Source organism: Lycorma delicatula, chromosome 12 (assembly GCF_047948215.1).
Source record: "Lycorma delicatula isolate Av1 chromosome 12, ASM4794821v1, whole genome shotgun sequence".
NCBI lineage: Eukaryota > Metazoa > Arthropoda > Insecta > Hemiptera > Fulgoridae > Lycorma > Lycorma delicatula.
In genome coordinates, this window is record NC_134466.1 from 24,820,200 (window position 1) to 24,840,606 (window position 20,407).

General features: G+C 29.7%; 2 protein-coding genes across 7 annotated transcripts in view; one reads left to right on the top strand and one right to left on the bottom strand.

Annotated features, from left to right (window-relative positions):
* LOC142333031 (uncharacterized) overlaps positions 1-7,710 on the bottom strand; it is a 45,444-nt gene extending 37,734 nt beyond the window's left edge. For 3 of the 6 annotated variants that reach the window (XM_075379811.1, XM_075379810.1, XM_075379820.1), the window contains exon 1: positions 7,549-7,710. In XM_075379811.1, coding sequence (XP_075235926.1) covers positions 7,549-7,553 — 5 coding nt within the window. In that variant the 5' untranslated portion in view covers positions 7,554-7,710. Of the gene's footprint in view, positions 1-5,113; positions 5,202-7,548 lie in introns of all 6 variants that reach the window. The other 3 variants (XM_075379814.1, XM_075379816.1, XM_075379812.1) reach the window with 2 other exon arrangements.
* Positions 7,711-9,413: 1,703 nt separating this feature from the next.
* LOC142333277 (uncharacterized) overlaps positions 9,414-20,407 on the top strand; it is a 54,463-nt gene continuing 43,469 nt past the window's right edge. The window contains exon 1 of the mRNA XM_075380288.1: positions 9,414-9,799. The gene's annotated coding sequence lies outside the window, so the exon portion shown is untranslated. The remainder of the gene's footprint in view (positions 9,800-20,407) is intronic.

Genomic DNA, 20,407 nt, shown 5'->3' on the forward strand with positions numbered 1-20,407 from the left:
TCAGTTCGTGTCGTTAATTATTTATAAATCAATATATACTTAGGAATAACACAAAAAATCAACTAATTTTTGCTTGGAAAGGAAGCAAGATATAACATTTTAATAAATTTGTATAAATATATTTTTCAAATTTATCGGCTTTGGTAGTAGTTTTTATTTAAATTATATATATATAAAGGAACGGAGCTACCAATAAAATTTTAACGAAGTTTATACAAAAAAATTTAGAACATTCTATCAGTTTTTATTTTTGTAATTACAAAGGTTTTGCTATAACAAATTTGAATGAGAAAAAAATAAATTTATACAGAGTAATACATTTCAATATATATAATTAAAATTGTGCGCGCGTGTGTGATTATACAAATAAATAAATAATTTAATTAATATATTATTTATAAAGAGATAATAAGGTTTACTTAAACTGAAAATTACTTCAAAATTATGTAAGACACCCGTTCGCTTCCGTTAACGTACAGACATTAATATTGTTAATAGGGAGTTGTATTCATAAAACACAGTTCTAACATTTACTGATGCTATGACAGAGCTATGTTGCCATTTAAACTGATTTTTTTCCCGCCTTGCCTGTGTACTCGCCACAGTTGGGTATCAGATAAATCGCTGCGTTGCATTTGTCTTATATCTTATTCAATTCATTTTCATAGAATAAATCTTCCAACAACCTAACCAGTAAGGAAATGAATAAAAAAAATTATTTATTACTTATGGTAAAATTTTTATAATTTTTTTTCTTAATTTAATAACGAATCATTATATTATCATTTTACTGACTGTAAAAAAATTACAATAAATAATAATTCAATAATATGAAAAAAAAAATCAAAAAATTCTTTATTAAAGAATTAGAGGATCGTATTTCACTTTCAAATGAAATAAGTTTATACCAAATGAAGCAAAAAATGTGTATATGTAATTTAATAGGCATACAAGGAAGTCATGTGGTGTCCCACATCAATTTTTTTTTTTTTAATTATGACAGTGAGGTAGATAAATATTTTCGTACGTAAAAAATTAACGGGATTCGGATCCAGAACCTTTTGAATATAAATCAATTTTGTGATACATTTAATCTGATAAAGTAAAATGAAGTGTACATTGTTTTGTCAACCAGAACGGTAGTAATAAAAAAAAAAAAAAAAAAAAAACAAGAAAATTGTATCCTGTTACCATTTTAATACGTATTATGTGTTGACTGTTAGTGAAGCGTGACAATTGATTTAATTTCTAATGCAGTAAATTTTTTGTAAAAAAATACTCTTCCCGTACATTTTTTGGGTCAATGAAATCAAAAGAATGAATTCGTGATGTACAAAAAATTTCAAGTTTTAAGTCTGTTGCGTAATTAAAGAATAATGGAGGGCGCGCGCGCTCACACACACACACACACACAATGTTTTATTAACTTACTCGTATGTATTGTTAAACCAGTCAGAGTGACGTTGCATCTGAATTAACGTTCTTTTTGTATAGTAAAGAATTCTGGGTTCGATTTCCGGTTACGTTATCTTACATTATTATCAAAATTCATAACATGAAAAATTAAAAATCATAACCTAAATAAAATTGGGTGAATAGTAACTGACGTTTGTCGGCCTCCGTGGCGCGAGTGATAGTGTCTTAGCCTTTTGTCCGGAGGTCCCGGGTTCGAATCTCGGTTAGGCATGGCATTTTTACACGCTACAAAATTATCATTTCATCTCATCTTGTGAAGCAAATACATAACGGATGGCCCGAGGAAAGGAACAAATATATATATACTTTGTATGTTGTCAATACGATTCAAATAAATTAAAAAAAAAAAAAAAGAAATGGTTATAAATATTCGTTTTATTTGTTGAGAGATAATTTTACAAATTATACTGCGCTATCGTAGACAAAACTGCTCGCCGACGCGCTGTCTACTACTCCAGTTGCTATGAGACGTACAACTGTTTCAAGGTTAAACTACACAACTGCCGTCTCGAACGCGCGGCTGCATAAAGCACGTTTAACAATAATAATAATTTACAAATGTGTAATACTGTCTAAAGTAAAGCCATTCGGTTTATTTCTTTTTCACACCCTCCGAGATTTTTATTCTACTTTTTATTTTTTTATCATTTTTATTTATTTATTTTATATTTTAAATACACGTATAAGCATATGTAAATTGGTGTCGAAGCCGATAATATCAAACCTCATCTCTCCAGTATATAAGTTTTTTTTTTGTTTTTTTAATGGTTTTATAAATAAATTTAAATGTATGGAGACCAAATTGATTCTAAACTAAGTATTTTATAAATATTAAAAATGCGATTGTGTTTTGAAATGTGATTATGTTATGAGAGTCGAACCCAGGATCGTCAACTTAAGCTTTTTTTAATAATAAACAGAACAAAGATAGAAGATAAAAAGTATAAACTTCTATAGGATGTGATTTTTAGTGAAGATCTAACAAAATAATTAAATAATTTTTTTTTTTAAGTAACAGTAACAGTACAAGGTGAAAAGATAAAGATGCTACGATTTGCTGACGATATAGTAATTCTAGCCGAGAGTAAAAAGGATTTAGAAGAAACAATGAACGGCATAGATGAAGTCCAACGCAAGAACTATCGCATGAAAATAAACAAGAACAAAACGAAAGTAATGAAATGTAGTAGAAATAACAAAGATGGACCGCTGAATGTGAAAATAGGAGGAGAAAAGATTATGGAGGTAGAAGAATTTTGTTATTTGGGAAGTAGAATTACTAAAGATGGACGAAGCAGGAGCGATATAAAATGCCGAATAGCACAAGCTAAACGAGCCTTCAGTAAGAAATATAATTTGTTTACATCAAAAATTAATTTAAATGTCAGGAAAAGATTTTTGAAAGTATATGTTTGGAGCGTCGCTTTATATGGAAGTGAAACTTGGACGATCAGAGTATCTGAGAAGAAAAGATTAGAAGCTTTTGAAATGCGGTGCTATAGGAGAATGTTAAAAATCAGACGGGTGGATAAAGTGACATATGAAGAGGTATTGCGGCAAATAGATGAAGAAAGAAGCGTTTGGAAAAATATAGTTCAAAGAAGAGACAGATTTATAGGCCACATACTAAGGCATCCTGGAATAGTCGCTTTAATATTGGAAGGACAGGTAGAAGGAAAAAATTGTGTAGGCAGGCCACGTTTGGAATATATAAAACAAATTGTTAGGGATGTAGGATGTAGAGGGTATACCGAAATGAAACGACTAGCACTAGATAGGGAATCTTGGAGAACTGCATCAAAGCAGTCAAATGATGAAGACAAAAAAAAAAAATTCAAAAGAAAATATAGATTTCTCTTTTAATACAGTTTCTAAAATACATTTCCTGTTTCAGTAATAATAATTATTAAAGTATTCAATACATAAAACAGTAAAATTAAGATAGTTCCTGTGAGATGTTCATTGTACTAAGAAATTTGTACTTATTTTCAGTAGGCCACTAATGGTAGCGAAGCGCAACAAAGAACAAATACATATAAATTATATTTACTATTTATACAAATAATGTATCTAGATTTTATATAAAAATTAGGCATTCCTATATAATTATTTAAAACATTAAAGTCATTTTATAAATTTTACCTTTATAAAATTATTTTAGTTCATTTATAAAACTGATGAATTAATTTTATAAAAATTTCGCGATATTGATGTATCAACATCAAAGAAAAAAAAAATTAAAACACCCTTCTTATTTTGAATAAAAAAAAATTGTAAACTGGAAGATTATTAAATAACTAGAATAGATTTTAAATTGAAAAATATTATTAAAACACGAGATTTCATCTAAAAAAAAGTGCATCATATAAATTGTAGCAAGGTACTTTTAAAAATCATGTTGAAATTTTAATTTAGTTTTCATTAAACGATAAATGAAAAAAAAGAAATGTTTAATTTTAAACCGATGTATTAAAAAAAAAAAGTTGTATACAATAAATTAAATCAAATGTTCATAAATTTAAAATAATGTCCTAAACTGTGTGGATTTCCTTTCTAGAAAATTCTTCAGTTACCATACAAACGATATGCATAATAGTAACCGATTTTGATGAGACTGAGAAATGTCTCTTAATTGGCACGACATTAGAAGTTTTACAAACAACTTTATTACTTTTCTTTGTTTTTGACTGGTCGACGATATTAAGAGTTTACTCGCTATATTTTATGTTCTCTAAGATGGAAAAGATATTATTATTTCATCAATTAATATAATGAAAATTGGTAAATATAAAATTAATTTGGTTATAAATTATTTTCTTTTTTTTTTTTTAATTTAAATTAAATACCTTAGAATAAATAATTCATAAAATCATTTTATTAAAACATTTGCAGTGAAGAAATTCGAAAAATTCAAATTAGCTTAGTATGGTTTTAGCAGTCAACTACTGATTTCTGTTGAAAGAGGAAGTTAAATCCGTGCGTAAATATTTACTTGATTTACTGATAATCTATTTTTATTGTAATTGTACAGTTTTTAGGTAAGATAATATTTAAGTTTATTATTTTATTTATTAATATTATTTAACTACATATGTTTCGTAAAAATCATGTTTGTAACTTTCACGTAGGTTAACAATAAATTTTAATCTATTGTAAGTTTAATATTGGATAAATTTATATTCTCTGAGAAAATAAAAATATAAATTACAACTGTAAGTAAAAGAAATACTAAAGTTTATAAATATTTTTTAAGGTGGATTATCTACGTATTACAGTTTAATTATCATATAATTAAAACACTCAGGCAATTTAATAACCTAATAAAACGATTACGAAAGTTCTTGTTATAACAGACACCTTTTTCTTTTAAGATAATTAAATCATTACGTTAGTTAGAAGTTTGTGTGTGGGAATATGGGAAGGAAATTTGTAGTTTGTAAAATAAATACTATGCCTAAATGATTTTCAATCCTGGATCTTCTAGGTGAAAGGCTGAGTTTTTACTACTCTACCATAAATATCAGCGAAGCGATAATCCTACTTTAAAAAAAAAACGATTAGAAGTATAGATTATGTTTGTTTAAAATAATTATCAGTTAAAAATACGTAAAAGTAAACAATTTAATTAAACGCTTACCGTATTGTAAATGTGATGAGTTTTACCAAATATTAGTATGATTATTTAAAAATAATATTATTTCTGAATTGCTCTTGATTAAACTGAACTAAAATAGAAACACAATTATGTTATTTTTAAATACAACTATTTAGTAGAAAATAATATTTTCCCTTACAATAAAACCACAATTGTTATTTGTGCTTGAAATATAAAAAATAATTTATATGTATACGTGTACTAGGGGTAAACTAACTTTTAAAATAATATAAAACAAGTGTTGATTTATTTCTTCATCGCAAAGCTGAACAATTGCTACTGTAAAACAGTTAAAAAGATTAAACGTGTGTCCAGTTTAGTCACGTCTTTCTATACCCCGCTTATTCTTTTCTCATTTTACTCCCTCACTCGTTTCAGTATGTTTTTTTTTTTTTATTATAAGCTATAGTGTGTGTATCTTATTTCATGTAGCACGTACTCATTTTTGTCCTTGAAAATTGACTAAACAGCATTTTTTGTTTTAAATATTACCATCAAAACAACACAGAGTTTAACTTTATTCTTGACCATATCATCAGACATGTTTTTTATGTACTTATAAAAATAGAATTACCAACTATACTACATCAGCCTTTCTTTTTTTGTTTTTATCCCTCTCACACACACACACACACAACACACACAAACATATATATATATATATATATATATATATACACACACACACACACACACACAGAGAGAGAGAGAGAGAGAGAGAGAGAGAGAGAGAGAGAGAGAGAGAGAGAGATAGCGCAACAGATCAAAAGACTTTGCTTTAAAGGAGACACAGAAGCGACTAATGGTTATAAATAACTGGTAATCTATTCGATAGTTTACAATAGAAAATGAATATAATTTTATGCTACCGTTTTTTTTTGTCTTCAGTCATTTGACTGGTTTGATGAAGCTCTCCAAGATTCCCTATCTAGTGCTAGTCGTTTCATTTCGGTATACCCCCTACATCCTACATCCCTAACAATTTGTTTTACATATTCCAAACGTGGCCTTCAATCGACAAAACCATCTGTCGATCAACGCTCTCGCCTTTTAATTATGAGCAATGAAATTTTGAAAAACGGAAAAATCGCGATAGAAATAAAACGAGTTAAAATTCCCCCGTAGTAACTTTTTTATTACGTCTTACCTTCAGAATTACATCCAGTGACAAACATTATTCGCTAACTAATTAATTAGATTCGCCTAATTAAGGTCATATTTTATTTAGGCACATTTGTTAACGATTAAAAAATAACATTTGAATAACATTAAAATCTGGAGTTAAGCTTCCCTCATCACCCCTAACATATGGAAAAAACATCAATCGGTAGGTAAGGATTTTCAAATAAAAATACAAATTGACTGTACTAATTCGTTAAAAAAACGAAACTCACACAAAAATACAAGCAAAAACAATCAAACAAAAATCAACAATAATTTGATGTTTATAAAGGATTAGGACACACACAGAGAGAGAGAAAGAAAGAAAGAATGAAAAAGAGAGAGTGTGAGAGAGAGTGACCGACCGAGAGAGGGGTTTTAAACAAATTATTCAATACTACTTTTTAAAATATAATACAAAAACGTAATACTTTACATTCTATATTAACTATATAATTAAAAAACGAAACATAGGTGACCACTTAAAAATTAAATATATACGTATTTTAATTAAAATTCTTATGTTTTAATAATTATGTATTAGATAGAACAAATAAAATATGTAAAAAAAAAATACATACATTTTTTAATAAAAAAAAGTAAAAAAAAATGAAAAAGAAATTAGAACAAACATTTTGGCTAAATTTTTGTCGAAAAAAAATTAATAATAAATCTGACCATGTAACATAAAAACCGACCGTTTTGATCTACAGAACATATCAATGTAAATTTCAAGAAAAGTGAGAAAATATTTGTAAAGTATTTCATATGAATAACAAAGGCAATTTATCTTTCTAAAATAGATAGCTAATTTATTAATTACCAAATGTAGACACAGGCAAACGGTTTTGTTGTTAAACAGAAATCTAAATTTTTAAAACAAAAAACAGAACTTCAATAGAATATTGAAACCCGAAATAATTAATAAGTAGTGCACATTTAAATAGAAATAATACGTAAATAAAACGTTTAGTCTACAAAAGATTCAGCAAAACCCCTCTTATAGTGTATCGGTACTTACTTGAAAGCAAATTATTTTAGTTACATATTTTTATAAAGTAATCTGTACTTAATTTTAATTAAAATAACAAGATTAAAAATATATTTGGCTAACCTAAAAAAGATCATTTTTGCCAAAATAAAATGTTTAGTTCATTAAACTCCCAAATTCCTCCAATATGTTAACCAATATAATCACATTATTTAATTGTGTACTAATTTCTTATTACAAAATATTATAATTTGAAAGAACTTACCTCATTTACACGTAGAATTATTTTCTATACGGTTGTCAGATTCACGTAAAATATATTTAAATATACTGAATTCTCTAAATACAAATAATCAAATAAACAAAATTTGATAACGGTTTTAAAAACAACTACAAATCGTGAAGAAATAACTTTATTTACTGTATGACAACGTTAATCTTTAATAACACTTTTAATATATTAATCACTTTTAAAAGATTAATATCAGAAAGAAAATGTTAGATAATATTATTATGTAAGATTTTTTGATTTATTTTACATCGCTGAATATAATGGAAACAGCTAATAATATTATAATCAATTATAATTTTTCATCAACGTAACATACATTTTGATCTACATAGTTGTTATGATGAATTTCGACGCGAACCAGGGAGAGAACGTGAGAGTCAAATGCATTCACACTCTCTGCATTCTCTGCTCTCTCCCCCCTCTCTCAGTCACCATACGTACAAACTAGCCGCAGTAGTAATATTTTTCCTCCCTTCTATTGTTCAGAAGCCATCTTTTTTTTTTATAATGTTAGGTTATTTTTACTTTTAATAAATTGAATCTCTTGTATTAAAAGTGATTAAATACGATGACTGAAGTTTCGAATCTTTTTTAAAAATATTTTTTGTCCAGATAAATTTTTTTTTGTGTGTAGTGTAGTGTAGCTTGGGTTATTAATCCTAGGATATCATATTCGAATCCTAATCAGACTCATTAAAATTGTACGAACCACTGTTTTACAGTGTAAAATTTATTATGATGTTTGGTCATCATTACTTTCAACGACAGTGTAATATATGTCTATAATGTCAGTTTAAACTTCAAAATCATCAGTTAAAAGTTCTGATCACTTTTAAATTGATAACGATGTTTTGAAAAAAAAAATCGGGCATCATTACTTTCAGCGAAATCGGTATGATAGGTGATAAAGGTTGTAAATTGATTTTTTTTTATGATAGCTAATGACGTTATCTTATATATATTATACATAAGAAAGGGTATATCTTATATTAAATAATGATTTCTAAAAAAAGGGCGTATCTCAAAAATGGTCCACACAGACGATTTTTAACGAAATTTTGAAAGGCTTACTCGAAAGTGTGTTTTCCAACTTCCTGGAACGATAGCCGGCAGTTTCATGTGTCTAGGTCCAACCGTTCTCGACATACTAGCGCGAGCGAAATTCGCATATGTCAGTTCACCTTATGTAAATGAATGAAAGGTGGTTTTCATGCGATTTTTTAAATTTATAATTTAAATTCGAATACTTCTTGAAGTATTCGAATTATTTAAGAGATTTTCTTGTAGATGATTCAGAGATTAATTATGATTCAAATTAAATATAATCTGAGATAACTGTTTATTAAAACGTCGATTATTCGGACCTCCATATCTCAAATATTTTGCGACTTAAAAGCGATGACAAATCTACGAGAACTTTAACAAATCTTAAATAACTTTTTTGTTTATTTTAATTTTTAAAGTTTTATAATATAGTTTGTAAAATAATCACTGATCTTATCCATCGGCTCTCCCGGACTTACATGTTTCATTTATCCGTAAAATGTACGTATAAATTATTACTTGTTTTAAGTACTCGAGTTACCAGAGATTTTCTTGTAACAAAATTCAGAATTAATTCAGATTCAAATCAGCGGGGGAACGCATGCGCAAGTAAGGAGTATTTCAGACTCTTATTGAAGATAAATGAAGTTGTGTTAAGTCTCGACATTTGTTATCCTACACGGTTCTGGAAGCAGGTCGTGTTAAATGTAATTAAAATATTTAATATTTCCTTTTTTAAATTTGAATGGAGCCAACCGGATGTAGATTAAGGCAATTCCGATTGTCATTTAGTATTTTTGTTTTATTTCACCAATACGTAACGTTAAATTTTTTTTGTTAATCGATGCATTCCCGTAAGCTGCGAGGTAACATTTTTGAAAAAAGAATGCAACATAGTAAAATTTCTTATGCGAATGTGTTTACTTTCAATAACAAAGGAAGGTTTAATATTAAACTGTCTGTGTCGGTCGGTCGATCGTTATTATGAGAAATGAAACTACAGTGTAGGAAATTTTAGATGGTGTTGTTACTTTCATAATTATTTAGCTGTGGCAGTTGAGAAATTAGTTGTGGAGCGACGGTAATTGCAGTGGTGGGGAGCGACAAAGATACTACATATGTGCAGTTTGGAATCCAGCGGCCATCACGGGTTGATTACATACACAGTTCGGTGACTGCGGTAAGTAATTTTATATTATTTTAATATAGCATAAAATAAGTATCATTATTTTTGTAACTATAGTTTACCTATTGTACCCATACTTATCACGTAATAAATTTTATAATACAATTTGCACTCTTATTTATACAAAATAAATTAACTAATTCGTATAGCCAAACATTTCTAACATTGTTTTCTAATTCTAATACCGGCAAAATAATACCCCAAAAATAAACAAACAGAAATGAAATGACTTATAAATTTTTCGTTATCCTGGTTATAAGTTTTACGTTAATCGAGGCTGTGGTACATTTTTCCTAATCTATTACTGTTTGTTATTAGGATCATTAGACATCTTCTCTTGCACCATTAACCAAACATTTAAAGAAATCCTAGTTGCTATAGTTTATAGGTGTTCAGACTCAAGTATCAATTCTTCTTTATTAGTTAGTTATTTCTTCTACTTGATAAAGTATTAAATTGTTACAAATTTCAAATCAACAGCTGACATTTACTTAATATTTCTTATAAATCTATAAATAAATAAACTGTTTCATTCTTCTTACTCTTTTATAAAAGTAAATATTCAGCTAGCCTATCATATCAGTAATTAATATTAGTAATTCATTTTTATTAAGGTACTGTTCAGCCTAAATTTAGAGCTCTTACTGTCAACATAAACACGCATTAACATGTATCTTTTTTATCAATAATGTAAAATTATTTAAATGTTAACATGTAATAATCATTACTTATTAAAATTAATAAAATTAAACTTATTAAAATTAATACTTAATCATCAACTGGACAATGTCTTTTATTGACAACAAAATATGAACCGGAAAAGTTAATATGTAGGTTAATTACACCTAACTGAGATATTACACCGAAGCGGTTAGTTATTCAAAACATATTTTGCTCCTCAAACACGGTTATTGAAGGTTCTACAATTCAATACTTAAATTCATAATTAATACCAGAGAAATGATATTGGAGATTCAGATATTATTAATCATTGGAATTGGGTTTGCAACAATTCATATTTAAATTTATCTTTATTATTATCCAAAACAATTTGTATACAAGAGGTACTTTTTGACTGGTTTGATGCAGCTCTCCGATTCCCTATCTAGTGCTAGTCGTTTCATTTTGGTATACCCCCTACTATATTTTTAATTAACTGTTCTTTCTACAGTAGTAATCTATGCCTTTGTAATTGTCATTTCAGACATTGTAAAAAGACAGGAGGAAATGTTATAAGTACAGCAACTTAAAACAAACTAATAGTAACTTACTGAGACAGGCTTTCTTGCATGACCCCACATCAAAATGAAATAAAGTGTATTGAGAATGGACCTAATACAAGGTCCTCAGATATTATTTGCAAACAAGTTTTCTTCAAATTTATTCCCGTCAAATATTCCATATATTCCTACATCTACTTCAGAATTAAAAAACACGATTCAAACAAAGTTTAAGTAGAGAATAGTTTAGAATTTAAACATTTTGTTCAAGGTAGAAAAAATTATTTATAGAGAAGATATCTAAAAATATTAAGAGATAAATTATTATGGAGATTTTAAATGTCTTATAAGAATAAATAAAAATTAGATTTTGCTATTGAGAACCAAATTTACAAATACCTTTTTATGATGAAATATTATTTTTGAGTCCTTATATATTTACAATGTAAGGCTTTTATTGAATTTACCATTTTATTTCAATTCACATAATTTTCAATTGATTATGAAGAGCGATAGAAACATTAAAGAAATTTTTCATCTGCTTTAAAAGTTATATAAAGCACAAGTTTTGATTAACAAATATTTATGAATGAGTGACAAGTATCAATATAGGTCTGCATATTTTAGATAACAATACAGAAAAAAACATTCTTTGGAAATTAACAATTTATTATAAGTTCAACAATTAATTATACAGACCGTTAAGGTTAGGAATGGATCTAAACAAGTGTAATCCTGATCTAGTAATGAAATTTATTTGATTTGATAGCAAATGATTTGCTATCATTTATATACTACTATGCTAAATAATTTATTAAAATTTAAATTATCATTCATTTTATGGGTTACAGAGCAATGACCAATGAAAAGGTAAAGTAAAAGAGATGTTTACATCAATCTAAGATTTAAAATATGAAATAACTGCTGTGTTGAAGACATTGTTGCAACACAGCTTGAATTGCAATTCAATTTCAAATAATATCTGTTAAAAGTTAACGCAAACAAAGCAGTTGTTAATAATACCAATAAAAACATACAAGATCTCTCAAAACAATTAGATCTCTCTTAATCACACAGAATAATTAGTGCATACTGTATGAGGACCCCGCATCTTACCCTGATCACCAATTTTACACTGAAGGTACAAACGATATGCTTTTTTAATTAAAGATGTAATATTTTTTATATTTGATTTTATGGTAAACTCACTACATACATAACAAAAGGCATTCACATCATTTAGACAATTTTGAGGCATGACAGTGCACTGTTAACAAAGTTAAGACATCAATAAGACTGAACCAGATTAATTCATTCCTAAATCCAGTGCTTAATACAAACAACACATTCAGCTACATGTTTTGACCTGCACAGACATGATTAATTTTGTCCATGAAGGCTTACTCTTCAGTATTAGATGTGTCATAATATGTGACTGATATGATTTAATTCTTTGTCTATATTGTTTATTTATAGCTTACTAATTAAAGTTAAACAATAATAAATAGTAATGAGGCAGTAATTAGCTACATAAGGCATTTTGGAAGAAAGAGTTTCATTAATTTGAAACTGGTAGTCAAACTTTAAACCTAATGCAGGAGCCAGAGTGACCTCTGCATCCGAGCTGCTTTAACGGCCCTACACGGCGATCACGATTCGCCCCCTCCTTGTCTTTGTTCTTGTCCTTTGGCACACCCAACGCCCTCGGCAACGGTAACTGTCAGTGCCGCTACCGGGAGCCCCTCACATGACGTTATTTAAACACGATTAATAATTGAAACACGCATTAATATAACACGATTTTCTTTTAACATCAGTTTGAGATCTCCCAGCAATAGGCATTGCTGATGCTGCAGGTACTGCTGTGTAGTCGTGCTCCAAAGTACATCATGATGTAAGTGGAAACAAGACTGAAAAACCTTAAAGCTAAATCAAAAACATCCACATGGGCAACTGGCAAAAAAGAGAACGAAACTCCCTAAACTGTTATCCTTAAGATTAGAAAACACAGTGTTGTATCGGTAAGTCCCATTCTTCTGGCAAACCAGGTGTTGGCTGACAGTAGCACTTATCAATAACATCTTGGCTGAGTGACAAGAAGGACACACACAAGCAGCCAGAATAAAACAGCTACATAAATGCCAGTGAAAACAATAAATCCCTAAAACTAGTTAAAGCTTATATCCTATGAGAAACTTCTCTTGACAAGGGCATAAAAGTCGATTAAATAAGTAATGTCAACTTTTCCAGTCATTGAAATCTCCAGTGCAATAGCCATTGCAGATAATCAGTACAATTGATCCCACACTTCTTCCGTGACCAACAGGTAGTCTGAGTAATATGGGACAAAAAAGCAACTCTTAAAACTAAAACTAATTCATCAGCATATGCAACACGATGACAAAGCAAAAAAAGAAAGAAACAGAGAAACAAACTAACAAGCAATTCCCTAAGACTGGTTGCCCTTATGCCCTGGAGGGACCCAGGTATCTAAGCACAGTGTAATAACATTAGGTTCAAAGTTCTTCTGAAGCACCAAGTGTTGATGCACTCTCTCGCTGTGCAATAACTTCATGGTATAGGCGACATGTGTTACCCTTGCGAGCAGCAAAAACAAAGACATTTACATTTACAAAATTCAGGTGAAACATGATGACCATCAAGTATAACTGATTCAGATATACTTAGCATACAACAAAGATAGAAACAATGATATCCTAAAAATTAACACAGATCCTATCGTCAAACCAAGGGACATTGTGTATACCCGGCTCCTAGGCTACATCCCATTCTCTTCCTGCCTCTTCCTTGGTCTTCAGGATGCTAGCCACCATCCTCCTTACTTCTTCCCATTCTCTCTCCCCCTGGAGCATATGGGCCACCGTCGTTTCAGGCGTCAGGCCTTCCGTTCTACACCTGCGACGCACCTCAGCCCACCTTTCACATACGTAGAAGGTGTGCTCAGGTGTATCCTCACTTCCGCAGTATATACATCTCGGCGTTCGCCTTCTCTTAATAATTGGAACCTGGGAATTATGCAATTCACCTGAAGGTTATTGCTTACACAATCACCCTCAATTATGCACTAACTTCTGCGTTCCAGATAACCATTTTAAAGTTAAACCTCTAATTTCAGTGCTTTTTTTTTTTTTTTTGTCTTCAGTCATTTGACTGGTTTGATGCAGCTCTCCAAGATTCCCTATCTAGTGCTAGTCGTTTCATTTCAGTATACACTCTACATCCTACATCCCCAACAATTTGTTTTACATACTCCAAACGTGGCCTGCCTACACAATTTTTCCCTTCTACCTGTCCTTCCAATATTAAAGCGACTATTCCAGGATGCCTTAGTATGTGGCCTATAAGTCTGTCTCTTCTTTTAACTATATTCTTCCAAATGCTTCTTTCTTCATCTATTTGCCGCAATACCTCTTCATTTGTCACTTTATCCACCCATCTGATTTTTAACATTCTCCTATAGCACCACATTTCAAAAGCTTCTAATCTTTTCTTCTCAGATACTCCGATTGTCCAAGTTTCACTTCCATATAAAGCGACACTCCAAACATACACTTTCAAAAATCTTTTCCTGAGATTTAAATTAATTTTTGATGTAAACAAATTATATTTCTTACTGAAGGCTCGTTTAGCTTGTGCTATTCAGCATTTTATATCGCTCCTGCTTCGTCCATCTTTAGTAATTTTACTTCCCAAATAACAAAATTCTTCTACCTCCATAATCTTTTCTCCTCCTATTTTCACATTCAGTGGTCCATCTTTGTTATTTCTACTACATTTCATTACTTTTGTTTTGTTCTTGTTTATTTTCATGAGATAGTTCTTGCGTAGGACTTCATCTATGCCGTTCATTGTTTCTTCTAAATCCTTTTTACTCTCGGCTAGAATTACTATATCATCAGCAAATCGTAGCATCTTTATCTTTTCACCTTGTACTGTTACTCCGAATCTAAATTGTTCTTTAACATCATTAACTGCTAGTTCCATGTAAAGATTAAAAAGTAACGGAGATAGGGAACATCCTTGTCGGACTCCCTTTCTTATTAGGGCTTCTTTCTTATGTTCTTCAATTGTTACTGTTGCTGTTTGGTTCCTGTACATGTTAGCAATTGTTCTTCTATCTCTGTATTTGAACCCTAATTTTTTTAAAATGCTGAACATTTTATTCCAATCTACGTTATCGAAAGCCTTTTCTAGGTCTATAAACGCCAAGTATGTTGGTTTGTTTTTCTTTAATCTTCCTTCTACTATTAATCTGAGGCCTAAAATTGCTTCCCTTGTCCCTATACTTTTCCTGAAACCAAATTGGTCTTCTCCTAACACTTCTTCCACTCTCCTCTCAATTCTTCTGTATAAAATTCTAGTTAAGATTTTTGATGCATGACTAGTTAAACTAATTGTTCTGTATTCTTCACATTTATCTGCCCCTGCTTTCTTTGGTATCATAACTATAACACTTTTTTTGAAGTCTGACGGAAATTCCCCTTTTTCATAAATATTACACACCAGTTTGTATAATCTATCAATCGCTTCCTCACCTGCACTGCGCAGTAATTCTACAGGTATTCCGTCTATTCCAGGAGCCTTTCTGCCATTTAAATCTTTTAATGCTCTCTTAAATTCAGATCTCAGTATTGTTTCTCCCATTTCATCCTCCTCAACTTCTTCTTCTTCCTCTATAACACCATTTTCTAATTCATTTCCTCCGTATAACTCTTCAATATATTCCACCCATCTATCGACTTTACCTTTCGTATTATATATTGGTATACCATCTTTGTTTAACACATTATTAGATTTTAATTTATGTACCCCAAAATTTTCCTTAACTTTCCTGTATGCTCCGTCAATTTTACCAATGTTCATTTCTCTTTCCACTTCTGAACACTTTTCTTTAATCCACTCTTCTTTCGCCAGTTTGCATTTCCTATTTATAGCATTTCTTAATTGCCGATAGTTCTTTTTACTTTCTTCATCATTAGCATTCTTATATTTTCTACGTTCATCCATCAGCTGAAATATATCGTCTGAAACCCAAGGTTTTCTACCAGTTCTCTTTATTCCGCCTAAGTTTGCTTCTGCTGATTTAAGAATTTCCTTTTTAACATTCTCCCATTCTTCTTCTACATTTTCTACCATATCTTTTTTACTCAGACCTCTTGCGATGTCCTCCTCAAAAATCTTCTTTACCTCCTCTTCCTCAAGCTTCTCTAAATTCCACCGATTCATCTGACAACTTTTCTTCAGGTTTTTAAACCCCAATCTACATTTCATTATCACCAAATTATGGTCGCTATCAATGTCTGCTCCAGGGTAAGTTTTGCAGTCAACGAGTTGATTTCTAAATCTTTGCTTAACCATGATATAATCTATCTGATACCTTGCAGTATCGCCTGGCTTTTTCCAAGTGTATATTCTTCTATTATGATTTTTAAATTGGGTGTTGGCAATTACTAAATTATACTTCGTGCAAAACTCTATAAGTGCTATAGACTCTATAACTCATTTCAGTGCTATATATTTTAAATAAATGTGAATTAGATGACTAACTGTACCAGATGCTTTATAAGTATCAAGAAATAATACAGAAACATGTACTGGAAATTCAGTACTCGCCCTCCTGAAACTCAAGTTGACATGAGTAAAAAATTTATTTTTAGATAAAAAACTAACTTTTTTAATTGCTTTTTCTAGCAGTTTAAAAAAAACTGAAAGTAGTAAAATGGGCCAATAGTTGCCAACCACATGTAAAGATCCTGATTTATGAACTGAAACAGTTTCTACTGATTTCAGGGTGGAAGGAAATTTACCCATAGCAAGACTATTATTTATATAGCAGGCAGATAAGGTAGGGATTACTTGAACACAAATTTCCTTAACACAAGCAGAAGAGATCTTATCGGTACCTGGAAATTTACCATTTTACAGACTATATGTGTATATAGCCAAAGGATTTAAGTGGAATGGGAGAATTAAAGTGATCATGATAATTCTGTCATTCAAAGTACCAGTGCTACTGATAACTTCATTAGATACTCCCAACAAAGTATTCATAAAAAAAATATTAACCATCTCATGTTCATCAAAAACATTACTATTTATACATATTTTTGATAGTTTATTTGTAATTTAGACATACCAGTATACTGGTTTATAATTTCTCCACTATCTGTAGGCAGGTAAATTCCCTCATTTTTAAAATATTCTTTTTTAGCCGTCATAATCCACGCAACTATTTTTTTCTTAAGTTGATTATGGTTTATTAATGGAACTAATAAGGAAGCAGATGATAAAGTAAAAATTAGATATTTGATTTTTAAAGCATTTGAACTAATTTACTTACTTTACATTATACAATTTACAAGCTAAATTATCCAGATCACTTTGCATTGTAGTTTGCAGTCTTATCACTATCAAGATTCTTGTGAATATATTAGAGCAGTATCATCTGCAAAAGATGTAGCTTTACCTAAAAAATTATGCGAAGTAGGACATTAGTAAAAATTCTAGAGTAGGTCCAAGAACCATATTCATTAGAAATATTAGCAATTTACTTTTAACATTTGCATATACAATATATATTTTTGCAATATATATAATATATTTTGCAGTACAACATTTGCATATATTTTACGTAGAAGTATACTGGTTTTTTTAAAATTATTCACTGATTTTTTGCTGGTAATTCCCTCTTGTTTTTAAAATGTTGTCTAGTGCCATAAACCATGTGCTATTTTTTTCTTAAACTTAATGTATTCAGTCTTAATTTTGTGGCTGTATGTTTTATGCCATATCTTATATACAACCCGTCTCTTTGAGAAATGGTATACACAGCCCAACTTTATCCATGGTGTAAAATAAATAACAGATTTTGATTTGATTAATATACTGTAATATAATATCAAAAAAGTTTTTAAAATGTAAATCAATATCATCAAGAATTTCCCTCCAGTCATGTTCATATAAATATGATCTTAATTTATCTTAATCCAGGACCTCTTTAATATGTTTTACAAATTATTTTGAGTTCTGTCCTTAAATGGCAAAAACCCTTTGATCATTAACATGTGTCAGAATGATAGCACTAGAAACATTGTGTTTATATAAAATTGATTTATAGAAAACATGATCAATACATCATCCTCAGTACCTCTATTATCAACATTAAATTAGGAGTTGTACTCATTCATACCAAGTAATTTTAGAGGTTAACCCACCAAGTTGGTCTAGTGGTGAACGCCGTCTTCCCAAATCATCTGATTTGGAAGTCGAGAGTTCTAGTGTTCAAGTCCTAGTAAAGCCAGCTATTTTTACACGGATTTGAATACTAGATCATGGATACCAGTGTTCTTTGGTTATTGGGTTTCAATTAACCACACATTTCAGGAATGGGCGACCTGAGACTACAAGACTACACTTCATTTACACTCATACATGTCATCCTCATTCAGCCTCTGAAGTATTATTTGAACGGTAGTTATCGGAGGCTAAACAGGAAAAGAAAGAAAGAAGTAATTTTAGATAATGTTTACCAATACTATTTATTCTTTCATTACTATTTATGTTAATATCTCCAATTAAAAAATTATGTTGAAATCATAGGAGGTCTTCAAGGCCTTTCAAATCAGTCTTATTTTGTTTATTCTGGTTATAGACACCCAAGAATGTAAAACACTGTTTGAACCAATTTTTCTCCTTTCAGAATGTATCCCAGCCAGTTAGTTGGCTTTCTTATTTTTTTTTTATTAAACTTCTATTCTTGTAAACAATCTTATTATTACATCTTCATTTTTCAGTCCATCTATTCATTTAATATCCAATCTCTCCTCCTTACAGTTATTTCAAGTAATTTTAGCCTTTTTTTCTGATTTCATAGTTTCCCTTTTTCCCCTAGTGTCCCTCCTTCATATGCATCAACTACCCCACTACATAATAACTATTTCTTTGCTTGTTGTTATTTCATTTTCACTTTTACAATCTTTTTTTGACATCTTATTAAATATCAGTATTGTTTTACTTCAACTGTTATTTTTTTTATCAGATATTTATGGGCTTATTTTCTCCTAAACTCATTATTTTTGTTTTCTTAATATTCATTTTCACTTTATTCTGTAATAATGTATTCTAATAATTATGAATGTCATTTGCTTCATTTTAAAAAAGAAATTGTATAATCATTGTAAACATTTTACAGTTTATTTTCCGTTCTCCTAGATTTATTCTTTCATTTTCTAGAGCATTTTTTATCATATTTTGGTACTTAGGTATTAACGCCACCGCAGCTACAGCTTTATTTAAAAAAAAGTAGTCAATGGGATTTCGATTGGCTACTTTGTTAAATAAATACTCAAAAAATTACGGTGTTAATTAGTCAAGGTTAGTGAGCGTAGGCTAAGTTTGGTTAAATTATATTTATAAAATAAATAAATATAAATAACCATTTATTAAAATTAATAAAGAGACTGTTCATTTTCCACCGAAATCCGATTGACTACTTTGTTTTTAAATAAAGCTGTAGCTGCAGTGGCGTTAATACGTAAGTACCCATATCTTCAACTACATATTAAATAAAGGCAGCATCCTTGCTTATTTCTCTTTCTAGGTTAAACTCAATTTGAGCATCCTTTATTTTAATAACCAATTTCCAATTCAGTGCAATTCTATAATTAATATTGTATATTTGGATTATATATGTGTTCTTTTATCTTTTAATTATTTACATTAGTTTTTCTATTTGACACTGTATACTTATTCCTTTATCTCTCTCTATATACCTATTATTAATAGTTTTGATTAGCCGAATCACATCTGTAATCCCTCTATTCCTTGTAAATCTATTTCGTTTTATATAATCATGTACTTCATTTTTTTTTTTACTCCTTTATGTTGAAAAGAAGATTAAAACTTAACGTTATGCTTCTAGGGAAATGGAATCGTGATTGTTTTAAAACAAATCTGACTACATTTCACTGTTGTAAATCTGATTACATTATTTTGTAATCTGTTGAAATCCTCCTTTAAGACTTAATCAGTTCTCTTGATGTTGATAAAACTTCCAATTGTAGTTTAGCTGGTCCTACTTAAGGTTTTTTCATTTTATTTTAGCCTTTATAAGATCATTTGCTTACTTTTGAGTAGTGTTGTTCCTCTGTACACTTATTCCACCTTTCAAATATCTTTTCCTCATCCTATAACACTACCATTTTTACTGGCGATTTTTTTAGTGCGTGTACCATTCCTATACTTATCCCATGTTACTGTTTTTACATTTTACCACATTAGTCTGTACTGTCCTGTTTTTTCTGATTTCTCTATATATGAGCGGTCTCAAAAAGCAATTTCTTCTTTTCTTTTAGCATTGCTC